We start from the raw sequence: 14,439 nt of genomic DNA, 5'->3' as shown, positions 1-14,439 counted from the left end.
ACAGTTCCAATTATAAAAACAGAACCCACAGATGACTATGAGCCTGCTCAAACCTGTGGACCAATGAACCAAGGCTTAAGCCCTCTCTCTAAACCGTACTACAGTCAGCAGATCATGATGCCCCCTGATCCTGGTTCGTGCCTCGTGGCTGGCTTTGCCTCCTGTCAGCAGAGAAACGCTGTGATGTCACCTTCTCCCAATGCAAGCCCCAAGCTGCACGACCTTTCATCCTCTCCTTACAAGTGCATCCCCAACCCGGGCCACAGTCACCTCGGACTTCAGCAGCCCACTGGAGGTGTCCCCACCATACAGGAAGTGCCAAGGTCTATAGTTGTGCACCCAAGCCCCCCTGAGCAATCATCTCACGTCATGCTGCAGCCGCAGGTGAGTCAACATCTGAGCAGTAGCTGTCCCCTTGGTTATCAACAAACACTCTATCCCAACAGTCCCTCTTCTCCAGTTCCATCTGTTACCCAAGAGCCAACCTATTTGCAGTCCTGCAGTCCAACTCACTCATCCATAATGGGTCAACAGCAGCAGCAACTGCCGAAGGTTCACAGAAATGAGTCTCCAACAACCCAACCACTGTCATTGCCAGAGTTGCATGAGGAAAGTAATCATAATTTGGCCCCTATTCCTGTAACGATCAAGCGAGAACCTGAGGAATTGGACCAGATGTACCTGGATGATGGTAAGTCTTCCATGGCACAGGTTTGTGTTCACACTGTTGCTCTATCAGTGAGCTCCCTTAAGCCCCCCCCTTCTTTTGAATCCTGGTGGAAAAAAGTTCCATTAATAGCCTGGTGGAAAGGTGTGGACTTTGCTTGGATTGTCATTATACAGGAAAGAGCCCTTTCATTTCATTTGCAGTAATGAAACCACATTATCTAAGCCTTAAATGTTGTTAGCATAGAGCTCTACCTGCATGACCGACAGCTATGTTGTAATAATCTTAACTGTATGTTCTTGGCTTATGCCCATGCCAGTGACCTGTGGAGCTGCAGTGAAAACATGTTTAACATTGTCCCATTCATAATGCAGTGAAATGTCTGATGTGCAAATCTGTTCACTGAAACTGAATGTTAAACTGCTCTACTTATACAGTTGAGAAGGTTCAAATTAAAAATGGAGGCGTATCTTTCAGCGTCACTTTTCAGTGTGTTGGCATCTGATGTTTAAGACTACCTTTTTTCCCATTTTTATTGTGGCCTTGCTGCTGCTTTTTATTTTCTTTTTTTTTTTTTCCTTCTCTGGTTTTGTAAGATTCTATATGTACATATATTTTACATGCAGCACTGAAAAGTTGAAATGCTGTGACAAACCTGTAAGACCCTAGTTCCCAAATATTTATTAGTTGAATGTAATAAAAGGGATAATATGGAATTTGGTTATGTGACCTTACTGAACTGCAATTCAGCATTTGCTGCTAAGTATCCCAGTAGTATTCTGGACCCTTACCTTAATGTAGGATGGGAATTCCCTTCCAATAGTCACATAACTTTATATAACATACCATGCTTGTTGAAGAAGAAAAGCCACTTAAATGGCTGCATTGAAATTAATTGGTGCCAAGGAACATCTGAATGTTATTGTCCTTTAGGGAGAATTTAAGGACAATTCATTGGACTGTTTTGTTTTTTTTAAAAAAGGACATTTTGTCATTCTATTTTAAACAGCCTGCTACTCACTGAATTAGGATTCACAATTAATGTTCTGGAGCCTAAGTAGCAGCTCTTTGCTTTTCAACTCTAGGAAAATTATTTTTCTTCACAGAAGTTGTTACTGATTACATGATAGAGAGATCCAGGGAACTTTTCCGAATTAGGAGATAAGGTCACTAGTTTTGCTCAACATGTCATTTTGACAAGGTTTTCTTCATACAGTGTGCATTTTTACCACTTACCTATGCTGCAAGGAGCATGATTTCAGAAAGCTAAATGAGAAATGTACACAAACAAAAAAAAAAAACCATGCCTTGCCAGAATTTTGGAGTTGAGAAGAAACATAATTTATCTATGTAAGGAGGAGAATTTAGATAAATCTAAACCTAGTGTATAGCTGTCTTTTTAGAAAAGTGCAAGAAAGGGGCAGCCTTCCTGCCTTACCTCTCAAAAATCCAGCAACCTCTTCTCAGACAGAACCATGAAAGCTGCCTTTTGCTAGTCTCTACTGGAGACATGGGAATATGTCTCAGGGATGAAGGGTGAATGAAGCTCCTCAGCCACGTCTGTTTTAGGTTTCTCATGGAGGAACAGAGGAACTTTGTTACCATGTGGTCTGAGAGAGGAGTTTTAGTATTTTCAGCCACACTTTTTCTCTCTGACAAAGTGTAAATGGTTTTGCCTTTAACCTCATCTCTGTTGCATCACTCCCCTCTGGACACACATGCACACCAGTCCTCTAACAGATGATCAGAATTAATTGTAGAAGCTACCATGTACATCTGCACTGATACCTGAGGTTGACTTCAAGATCTCTTCAGCTAGCCAAATCCAGATATACTTCCCTTTGGCATCCAGCAGGCTTTCAAAATCCTTCTGTGGCTAACCACAACAACTACAGACCAAGAAAGGTGTAACAGTCCTGGTAACAGTATATAATAGGAAGAAGCCCAAGCCTTTGTAGTTCAATGAATGAAGTACCATCAGTTCCCTCTAAGGGAGTCAATCAGAAATGGCTAAAATGATATTTAGGTTTCTCTCAGGGATCACAGTGATGGAGCTCAACCCACATGAGCTGCTTTTTCCTGTCTAAACCTTATCTCACTGCCGGAAGAAGAGGTCATCCACTCTATGTATATCTGATGTGGACTACTACCCTCTTTATATTTGTCTCAGTACTTGAACAAGGGGCTAAAGGCAGGAAGTGTTTCTTGTTGGATTTGTGCTGGCCAAGACCCCCTGTTCAAACCATGCAGAGCTCTGGCATGCCTCAGACACGCAGCACAGGAGCATGAAGCTGTGAGTCAGGCTGGAAGCCTGTTTAGGTATATGCTATATGCATGTCAGGAAGGCAGTGTTTTCACCACCACTGCAGACATTGGTTTCACATTACATTTAATCTGATGGAACTGCAGGTTCCTACGGAAAGGGTGGCCTCAATCTGTCTTGCTCTGTCACATGTTCTTGCTGCTTCCTTCAAGTCATATCAATTGATTATGGAGCAGTAGAGCAGGCTAATGGAAAATTAGCCTGCCCAGAATAGCAAAATCCACACAGTTGGGTCAGCTCATGGAACCATGTCCACTACCTGGATCCAGCCCTTGAGAGCAGGGCAAGAAGCCTGGTGCTGTGGGTCGAGGGGTGCTGCCAGGTCACTCTGGGTGGCAGAAGCCCACCAATAGGCAGAGCTAGTGTGAGTTGAAGCCACTTCTGATGTGATCTTATCCTCCCCAGCAACTATCTAAACACTCATCCTGTTTTGGTTAAAAATCCCCTTCACCTGTCAGTTCTGGAAGGGTGACGTCTGCACTCCGTCGCACCGTCTCAAAGGGCAGTTTGGCCACTCTGATGACTGCCTGGAAACCACCAGTGATTGCTTCTGGTGTCCCAGGGGGTGCTGCTCACTGAGATCAGCAGGGAAAAGGCAAAGCATGGATGCAGCAGCACCTTTGTGCCTGGTACTGTTTCATTCACACCTCTGACCATAACAGTGAAACAAGGGACCGTGAGTTTTGTCAAGTGGCTCGTACCAAATAGGAGCAACTCGTTTCTCCATGTACCTGACTTTTTTTTTTTTTTCTAAATAGCAGCTTTTTGATGGTATCACCATTTTTAATTACTAGTATATCCACTTCTAAGTGTTTTTCTTGTTGGAGGAGTGGATGGAATATCTGTAGCACTTGTGAACAATGTGAAAGCCAGAGACAGGTCAGGTGTACTTGAATGCTTCCCTTGCCTGCTGCTCCAAGTATAACAACTCTTTTCCTCATCCCTGATTAATGAAATATTTTAATGACATTAAAAATTAAATTCTCAAAGCATCACTCCTTTTAACAAGTATATCTTCACAGGATCTTGTAGCTATTTATTACCTCCACTTTTATCTAAAAGTATTTAAGAAATGTGAGGTATTGACATCTAACATACTTAGGGGACTGCCAGAAAAATAAAATATCCAATTGATTTTCCCAGATTATAACTGATAAAATTTTGTTTGCTTGTTTACCACTTTGGGAAGGTTTGATTTATGTATCTAATATACATAGAGCAGTTTTGGAGCAGTATAAGCAGAAATCATTTGGTTTCAGCTTATGGGTTCAAAGTAATAGTCATTCCTTTAGTTCTGGAATATGTCCAAATATAGACCATTTACACTGCAAAGTATGGATGGAAAAAACCAGTCAATTAATTTATATAAATAGAGATCCTTTATATGACATTTTTCTGCTTTGGTAAAAGGTGGGTAGCTGAAGTAATATAAAGAAAGCACACGAAGAGAATTCCATTTTGGCAAGTAAGTTCTGGTCTTGGCAATCTTATTTTAAATCAAAATCTACAGTAGCCACCTGGGCTACTCATTAAATGTGCTGTCCATTTCAGCATGTGAATATGTGATTCCACATATAGAACATATTTAAAACTCACACTGCAAAGTGATACCTGATATATTATGGCTGTGCTCTTGATACTGAAAGGTATCTGGCTTGGATACCAGCACCCGTTTCAAATCATTTTGAGTTCAGCCTCTTAGCAAAGATTATGGCTGACTATCTTTGCTGCTTTCAGGAAAATTTGATTCAAAGCAGTTGAAATTGTGACATTTATGCCTGATTTTGGTCCTCTGTGAGAGTCCATGGTCCTTTGCAGGGGGAGAGGAAGTGTATCCTGTCCTCTGCACCAGGAGCTCTTTTAGATACCTGCAGGACACTGGGGCACCCTAGTAGGTGATGCTGGGACTGATAGTGTCTCCATGTGCTTGTGCCACTCCTGCCCTGGGCAGTGAAGGTTAAGTGATGTTTGCCTTTCAGATCTAACCTGGGAGGAGTGTGGGGTGCTGGGTGCTGGAGCTCATGGAAAGTCATTAGGCAGACAGGCTTGAAGGACCTCTTTAGTACAAGTCCATGCTGTAATTTCTTTTAAGAAAATACATGATATTTAGGTATTGATGTGTCTGCTATACAGCCCTTTGAGACATGAAGTGGAATTAGTATTGTCCAAAGAGATTGATAGTTTGGGGAAGCTACAAGTGATGAGAATTCTTCCTGGTCCCTTGAACCTGATGTGAAAATTTACCTAATTTATATCTTTGAGATCTTTATATTTCGAATGTGCTTGTCTCTGCAGTTATCTAACTAGTACTTGGGTCAAAAGCTATGCTAGTCTGCTCCTGAACTAATCCTCCTTCTTTTGTGTTGACTAGGGCAGCTCAGGCAATTTTTCAGAATTTTAACTGCTTTTCTTAGTGGTAGAAGAAACTGAAGCCAGAGGCAGGAGAGTGGAAATTCACACAGCTTTCCGGATGTCCAGGCAGCTGGGAACTGGCCAGGCTCACAACCGGAGATGCTATAGGTGACTTGAAATCACCTTCCTCATCCCCATTTCCCTTTCCTGGACCTAGTGTAGCCTGTGTGAAACACAGAACTGAGCTCCAAGTCTTTCATTTCACTGGGATGGATGATGCCAAGAAATATTTTTCAGGTTGTAACTGGCATTCCCATGAGCTATTAGATGTTTTACCTGCAGCAGAACGACACTCATTTGTGAAATTATTTTCTGCTTTTAGAAACATCAAAGAATGTAGTTTTCATTGCAGATGAAAATGAAGCTATTTTGAAAAAGAAAGGGGGAAACACATTGGTACCAGCAGGAAAAAATGTATTACTTATATTCTCAGCAGATTTCAAGGGGTATTGTACATTCTGTAATCCCATTTGTTATATTAGTGCACAAAACTTTACAAAAGCAGTTCGTAATTGAAAGTAAAGCAGCATCCTAGAGGATTCTTTAATCAAGGTACTTGATTACTCAGGGCTTGAATAATGAGGGTCTGGCTTCCAATCTCAACTTTTGAGATGCAGTGGCAGCCTTGTTGAAATGAGAAGCACTCTCTCATTGCTGGCCATGAGGCTAGGGTTCCACATGCTGTTGAAAAAAATTTTTCCAGAATGTCCTGAGTCCTGTGTAGGAGCCAGAACTGAAATAACAGCATCTGAAAGACAGATCTCCTTTCTGAAGTTTTGTATATTAATTCAGCCTCCTCCTCTCCACATGAGTTCTTTCATAAAGGTCTCTATCTTGATCAGATCTATAAATCTTTGCATAGTAAGATGAAAATACACAAGCCATAAACAAAGGTATCTGATGTTTGGATATGTGGCTAGCAGAAAGTATCAGAACCACATCTTTTTTAAAACAAGAAGGCTTTTGTTCTTGTGATTGTCTTTGCACAGCTGTGAGTTTTATAGCACCATGCCAATGAATGCACTCATTGCGACTTGTATTTTACTCTGAAAAGGTAAATTGGGAGTATTAAGCCCCCAATAAGTATGTAAAAGTGGCAAAACCACAGGTAAAGTGTTACTGAAAGCTGCAGTCCTGCCAGCCATTTCATTTTGAACATGGCTCTTTTAAATATAACTTTTGCAGTAAAAGCTGTAACTCCTGGATGTAATATGAGCTATTGCTAATGTCATTCCCATGAATTGCTTACAGTGTTGAACCGTTAGATGTCTGACAAGTCCATATATCTCCTATACAGTATATATGAAAGTTTTTTGCGTCTAAACCATATGTTCTTTTTTTACTCCTCTATATTCTGGAAATGCACGTGGTTTGGTGATATAGTTTATTTGAACAGGAACCATAGCAGACAGAATTATTCTTTTGCTGAAATGTATCCTTTTTCATACATCTCAGCTTCATGATTAAAGCGATTGGCTCTTAAGGCGTTAAGTTTAGTCTGCTTCTGCCACAATTATGCCTTTGAAAACTCCTGAGTTCACCCAGTGATTTCAAGTAGCCCAAATGTCATTAGAACAACATGCAGGTAGTCTGTAAAAGTCCAGTAACACTGTCTACACCTTTGGCTTGGGCGAGCTTTTCCCTTCCTCCCTCTTGGCCAAGCCTCACAGCTCTGGGAGAAAACAAATAGCTTTCCTCATGGAAAGTTTTACTTAACCTGGCATGGTGCCTGTGCCTAGACCCTCCTCGTCTCTAATGATGATTGAAAGTGTACATGCTACTGTGATAAAACATGCTGAGTCGTTAACATTTGGGGCTTGGGTTGTAGGCGATGAGTAAGGGAGGGCTGAAGTAATGCGTTCGAGTAAGACCTTCGTTGGACTTGCACGTCTGGGTTGGAGGGGGATCCTGTTACACGAAACCACACACCCACGGGAATGCATTTTGCTGTTTCTAACAAGTTTGATGAATTGGGTCTCCCAGGAGGCCTGCCAGAAGAAAGCCCCCAGAAGCACAGATGACCAGACTAGGTGTCTTTCCTGGTTTTCTGCAGCCCCAGGTGTGCAGTTATCCACAGAGCAGACCTGCCTACCTCTTAGCTGTGGTATGGTGTGAAATATAGTAGGGAACTTTACTTTCTTTCACTTCCAGGACTTACGTTTCCAGGGAGGTCCTTGAGCCTCAGGCTTTCGAGAAAGTGCCTTCAGAGAAGTCTTTAGTGGCTCCAGCCCCATTCGGTGATGCCAGACACTGGTGGAGGGAGCCGGAGGCTGACCAAGGGGCAGGAAAGCTGCAGAAAGCAGTGTTGAAAAAGCAGCCTTTGGCTGATGTGCATCTGCAAATGCACCTTCACGTTAACGCTTGGAGTTATTAAGTGTTTGTCTGCAGCTGTGTTGCTCCCCCTCTTTCCAGCTGAGAGCAGCTTGGAAGAAGTCATTTCTCACTCCTATGCCCGATTCATTCTTCCATTTCTTTATCAATGACTGTTGGCATTGCCATTTCAAATGGTAAAAGTTTTGTTGGTTACTTTCTGTAAGCTTTCCCTGGCAGTCGAGAGAGAAGTAGCTGTATCTGAGCCTTGGTAACATTTACATCTGCTTTTAAGCCTGGAGAAGTGCCAAGGAAAATACATGGCTTGCAGAAGCACAAGCTTCGTGAGAAAGCTTTGTTCCGATGCAAATTATTTTAGGAATATGTTGTTTGTTTGAATCCTTTCTGCTGAGCTGAGCAATATTAGCTGCTCAGGTGTGGCCTCGTGCCTTGGCCTCTGTGCTCTCGTGTCCTGAGCCCCTTCTGTCAAAACATTTGTGGGGAAGTTGTGGTAGCAAGCCCCTTTTCTCGAGGGAGCAGAATACGGTGCAGGCCCCCTCAGCGCCTCCGTGGAGCTGGGCTGGCGGCTCAGCCCAGCAAACACATCCATGTCAGAGGGAGCAGCCTCCCTGACTTCACGTACAGTGCTCTTGGAGAGGCACTGGCAGGCTGCTGGATCCCCAAGCTGTGGAGGGCCTGCCTCTGCTCCCACTTAAGTCAATAACACTGTTCCCTTTGGGTTCGTTGGGAACAGGACCAAGCGCGTGGCTGGTAGTTAAAGCACACATAATAGTTGCATTCATGGAAGCCTGGTCCCTGATAGACAGGCAGAGAGGGAGTTTTTCCAAGCAGATTTCTGCACGGCACCACTCATTGTTTCATCTGTGTCTGCCGGACAGCTGGAGGCTGGGTCAGGGGCCTGATAGTGGCTTGACCATCGCTGCAGAGAGCAGGCTGCTTGATAACCTGGCTCCGGGTCTTTCCTCCTCTCTGAGGAGCTGATGCTGATTGCAACCAAAGGGGGCACAGGCTTCCACAACAGGCTTATCACCAGGCTGGGAGGAAACTTATGAAAAAAAACAGACCCTCAAAATGTTCCCCTCCTCCTCTCTCACTGAGGAAGTCTGAAAAGCCTGGGCATTGAAAATACCTGGGAACAATCGGTGAGTAAAAAATACAGTAGGAAAACTGCAGTCCTATTCCTCACTGGCCAGCCTGGCTGGGTTTGGCAATAAACCAGGGAGCTGGACCAACCCTCTATCTCCTTTACAGGCTTCACTTTTAGGTCTTCTACATTTTGCCCACCATGAAACCTACTGCAAGACAAATAGCAGAAATCTGAGTGAGACAGTGCTGCAGGTATGTCAAAACTCCCAAACCATTTTGTTCCTGAACACATAAATTGCAGTATGAGCACTGAAACAGTCCTGAAAAAGCAATGCTACACATTATCCAAATCCATAATTAGTGAGTAAATTCTTTGATTCTTACATAGTTATAGCTCATTATCTAAACATCATGTAAACACAAGAATGTTCCTCACTTGCCTTTCTTTGCACAACTAAAATGATTTCTCTACCTAATTTTGACTCTTCTGCAGCCATACTGCTGCAGAGAATGCAGAAAACAAGATTTTATTCTTCATGTCTGTACTGTCCAGATTACTTTTGATGTTAGATTACTTGTGATGTTAGGGAGCTAGGGCTGAAGATCTGTTCCATTTCATAACTCTTGTGATACCTTTGGGGTTGCAGAATAGGTATTGCTGTAGATATTATGAATCCATTTTGATATCCTGGGAGCAACAGTCACTTCCTTTTCTAGTGCTCCAGGGAAAATATGTGTTTCAGTGCCACCTCATAAGCAAAGTCTTCTGCAGATTACTTAAGAAGTAGAAAAAATGCTATTTTGGGTCACAAGAGAAGCCTCCAAAAATAACTAACTGAAGAATATTTATTTTGACCTTTATTTCTATCCTGCATATGCAAATCCATACACAGATAAAGTGTCTGAAATTATCTACAAGACCTTGTGTTCTAATTCTTTTACATCTTTGTAGTTGTGGTTGGTGAGAGGGATCTCTTGTACTCATGACTGACTTCTGAAAATCTTGCAGCTGCCTGTTGAATAAAACCTTTTAGAAACATGAGGTCAGGTGGAGAAGCCCATCCCTTGGAGGTTCTATTGTGCACAGTCAGTTCCTGAGCCATTGCAACTCCATACTGCTGCTCACCTCTGAGCTGTAATTGTCACTAGCGCTGGCATCTGAGCTTTTGCTATCCAGTTATTCTTTTGAAAAGCTGAAGTGACTGGCAGTCTCTTTGCTATTAGTTGACATGTTTTTTCCTCTGTGTTCACTGTGTTTCACCAAGCTCCAGGCTGCACTTGTATTCAGCTATTGGCTTGAGGCCTTTCACCTCTGACCATCTGCACAAGACATTAACAACTTCTCCAGGCATCTTCTTCTTACAGTAATGTCTTTGGGTCAGTGGTACTGGGAAGTTCAAATGTTCTTCACAATCTAACCTGACTATATATGAGCTTGCCATATAATAAGAGAAACTGATTCTGGGTTTGGTTTTTTTTTCAATTGCACTCTTTGTTTTCTTTGCTCTGAGAAACTTCCCTGACTCAGCTGCTCACCACTGCACGACACACCGTGGGCCCCAGCAGTCAAAGGCCAGAGCTTCCTGAAGTTTATAGAATTGATGCCATGCAAATTCCAGTTTTGCAGAATGTTGTAATGAGTCCAAGTTTTGCCAAGTTGTACCTCAGCCAGACACTGCACAAGATCTCTCTGGAAGGGCCACCAGAAATGGAGATGGCTCTTCTATTCCAGACCCTGAGCTCCTAGGTAACTCTGAAAGAGTTCTCAGGCATTTTTTTTCTTGTTTTTTTTCTTCCCCACAGAGTGTATGTTGGGATGAGGAAAGACCTCATTACAAAAGAAAAAGAAGCAAAGCTGATTTTAGGGAAGAAAGTGCCATCAGCCACAGAGAGAAGACTCTGCTTTTTGCATCAGTAGACAAACCCAGGGGCAATAGCTGCTTCAGAAAACTTTCCAGGAAGTCTCCCACTGTTCCTGGAAACCTGTGCTGGACCTTTACAGGCCAGAAAAGCACACTACCATCTATTTAAACCATAGACTCATAGTTGGATGAGCTGTCAGCAGTTGGTAGGAACCTGCAAACCTCCATTATTACCAGACGAACTGCTGATTTCTGCCCTATTCAGCATATAGTGAGAGTTATAGAGATAAAGGTGACCATGGTCTTTGGGGTTAGAGACTTACCTTTTTGCAATCCGATATCCCTGATATTTCATGCCATTTCAATGGCAAACTAAAGTCTTAAAGAGGAACCAGCAATGCTGAAGTCAAGGAAAGGTCTGCCAGAAGGACATGCTAATGTGAAAGCAGCTCCTTGGTGCTATTTTAGTAGCTAACTCACAATTCCAGAGATAGCTGCAGCCCTCAGCTTAATTGGTGTGAGCTTGCTGGCAGAGGCAGATCTGTGTTGCAAGACTCCAAGACCTCCAGTCAAAGCTGGAGCTGCAAAGGATTCAGCACATTGGAAGGGATGGGTGAATGGGGTCCTTTGTGACAAGTGCAGGCAAGTGCATGTGTGTACATACATTTACTCCATTTGGGAAACTTAGTAAGAAAAATAAAATAGCAGCTGTCTCACGAAGCTGTAGCACCGTCAGCAAGCATTTTAAAGTTTCAGACTTCGAGTATGAAACTACCTGATGGCGTAATTAGAGTGAAAGAAGGCCTGAGAAAAAGAGAAATGAGAGGAGGGTTAAATATAACATCACCATAAAAAAAAAAAAAAAGAGCACAGATGAATTCTGGAAGAAGAGGAGAAAGGATGAGTGTGGGTGTGAGAGAGAGGAGTTTGTCTAAAAGTGAAATGGTACAAATGAGTTGTAAGAGCCCAGGATTTGACTGCCATGGAAAAGTGTGTCTAAAGAATACCTCACTTTGCCCCAAAATAATTTAAGTATAGAGAAAAATGAGAGAAGATGATGAAATGAGTATTGCGCTCCTTAAATTTACATAGATCCAAGGAGAGAGGGTAGAGGAGCCTTTCTGTCTGTGTTGGTCTGCAATGAGATGGCTGCATTGCCTGCAAGTGGAAAGGTTTGGTGGGCAGCTGCCCCAGGGCAGGACCTTCAGATAACCCAATGGCTTATTTCCATGTTCTGTAGACGGGTTTTCTAAGGGGCAAGGAAAGGGCTTCAGAGGTGCCACTGGGTGGAGAAAGCTCCCACAGGGAGGCCAAAAAAACCCTCAGAAATATGGTAAAAATGAAGGGGGTGGGAAGTAGTCTTTGAATAAATATAGTCCCATCACTTGAACTTAGTGAGAAATTTTCATATCAGTTTTAAGACTTAGAGTATAACAAGGCATTCAGAAAAAAATGAGAAAAATAAGAATATATGATCCATTTATTTTTCCCCAGTTGAAAACTACCCAGAAAAAAATAGTGCTAGAAGGAGTAGAAGTGATCAGACCTTGACAAGGCAGTTGAGGATTTGTAAAAGCTCACTTTCAGGATATACAACTGAAGAATAGAACAGGAAATCCCCTTACTTTGCAACTTTCGAAAGATGGCATTCAAGTTACATTTAGGATGTCATCCAAGTGCCATGAAATTTTTTTCCATCATCTTTGATGGGTGTTCTAAAACAGGATGTGTTAAATCAGGGAAAATAATAACAGACTCTCAAGTAAATTAACAGAAGATCCACAACAGATTATGAATCACTATATTAGAGAATCAATTAGAGTCAGCTATTTACATAGAGGCAGAGTAGTAGCAAAAGAAAATTTTAACTAGAAAAAATCAGAACATCTGCTGAAATTTCCAAAGCTATATTTAATATTATCTTCGGAAAAGCACCTGGACTGAATGGTGTCTCATCACAAATTTTTAAGTGCTTCCACACCAAAATCACTTGGATACTTCTGGGAAAAAAAAATCATCTGCTAAAGTAAAAGAGAAAACTCCTCTCTAATCCCTTCCCTTCCACTGAATTTTGTGGGATGGGGAACATCACCATCTTAAACCAGAGCACCTTCTGCTGCCATGAACTACTTTGCTGGAACCAAGGCCTGCCCTTGCATAACAGTACCATTAGCTAACTGTAGGCTTTATTATTATAAGGAATATTTTGGATTCAAGCACTCAGCACAGAGGAGAGTATGAAAAGTGAGCAGACTTCGATAGAGATGCCAGATTTCCTGCCAAGAAATCTACAAATGGATGGACCTTTTCTTTGTTTGTTAGATGAATATTCAGGGAAAAAAACTGCTTTTTAAATTTGCAGCAAACCTATGTCATTTATTTTAGTGAGGAAGGGGGTAAGAGACAGGGCTGTCTACATCTTATGGTGTGAGCTGTGACCCTAAAAACTTTTGGTCAGCCAGCCAGAGGTCAGCCAGATGTATACCTGATGTTTCAGGGCTATTTTTATGGCTTCTCTGATAGTAAAATCTAAATTTCTGCAGCAACCAATGCAATTTCTGTGCTGTCAGTTAAGAGCCTTCTTCAGGGAGGAGCTGGCAGATGCTTGTGACGCCAGATGAGGCTGTATCATGCTTTCTGTCGTGCATGATCCCCTGAGGGATGTGGCCACCACCTCCCTGTGCCTATTTTTGGAAAAATATCTGTGTTCAGAAAGTTGTCTGAAGACAGATTTACATCTCATATGAAAAACTTTCTTTTGGAGGAAGCACCACTGAAGGGGGAAAACCCCACATCTTGTGACACTAAAATGATTGTAAGAATTCTTCGCTGAGATGTGTAGGTGGGAATATTTCTCATAATATGGAAAAGACATCTAGATTTTACATTGCTGCAAAATTAAAATCTTATTAATGGGAGAATTTAGCATTGGGTATTTTTGATAGAGGCAACTGGAGTAACTCAGCATAGATCCATCTAATTGTAGTGCAGCTGCACTGATTTCTACCTGTTCAGACCCAAAACCAATTTATTTAAGATGGAATGTATAGCTGCAGGGACGATTCTTCTAGCTACATCCTTACTCGAGATTACCTTGCTTTTAAGTACTAGCAGACATTTCTACGCATCTTTCTTTTTTCCTTTGCAAACTTTTATTTCTGTTATGTATCTGTGTCTCACATGCCAATGGAAATCAGAAAAGGAAATTAATTTGTATGAATGGACTTCATAAACTTCATGATTTACCAGTAATGAAATCCGGGTTTGCAGAATGAGAAATAATAGGGCTTTTCCAAAATATCTTAATCCTTGGCTATGATTAGTGGCATAAAAAGAACCATTCTTTCCTAAGTGTCTAAAGTCCAAGTTGTGCTCCATGTGATGTTCTTTCCAGTCTCATGTCAGTAAATTATTGTCATGCTGCTCTTTAGACTGTCTCTGACCTTCACTATCTTCGCTTTTCTTGAACAAAATTTAGGAATTTTTGCAGATTGATCCCCTACTGTGATCTGATCTAGTCTAGTGTGAAAGGAAAGCTTGTTAATCCTACTCCCAAATTCCTTACCCAGTTTACTATAAATGTACTGCTCTGTAAGCATACGTAATGCAGCACAGCCATAACAGTTCTTGAAACAGGATTAGGCAATGCTTCATATTTTCTAACTACTTCTACTTCGACAGGAATACAAATTCACTTTCTTTGTATTGTCAAGAGTAACTTTAAAAAAATGGTTTAGCTAGTTTCAGTTTCATGATTT

General features: G+C 41.9%; 1 protein-coding gene across 5 annotated transcripts in view; it reads left to right on the top strand.

The window, feature by feature from the left end:
* The window catches only part of NFATC1 (nuclear factor of activated T cells 1), a 111,217-nt gene that overhangs the window by 78,400 nt on the left and 18,378 nt on the right, over positions 1–14,439 (top strand). For 2 of the 5 annotated variants that reach the window (XM_038126015.1, XM_038126017.1), the window contains exon 9: positions 5–691. In XM_038126015.1, the coding sequence (XP_037981943.1) occupies positions 5–691 (687 nt within the window). Of the gene's footprint in view, positions 1–4; positions 692–14,439 lie in introns of those variants that run through there. The other 3 variants (XM_038126022.1, XM_038126026.1, XM_038126033.1) reach the window with 3 other exon arrangements.

This window comes from Motacilla alba, chromosome 2 (genome assembly GCF_015832195.1).
Source record: "Motacilla alba alba isolate MOTALB_02 chromosome 2, Motacilla_alba_V1.0_pri, whole genome shotgun sequence".
Classification (NCBI taxonomy): domain Eukaryota; kingdom Metazoa; phylum Chordata; class Aves; order Passeriformes; family Motacillidae; genus Motacilla; species Motacilla alba.
This window is presented reverse-complemented; position numbering and strand designations above follow the sequence as displayed.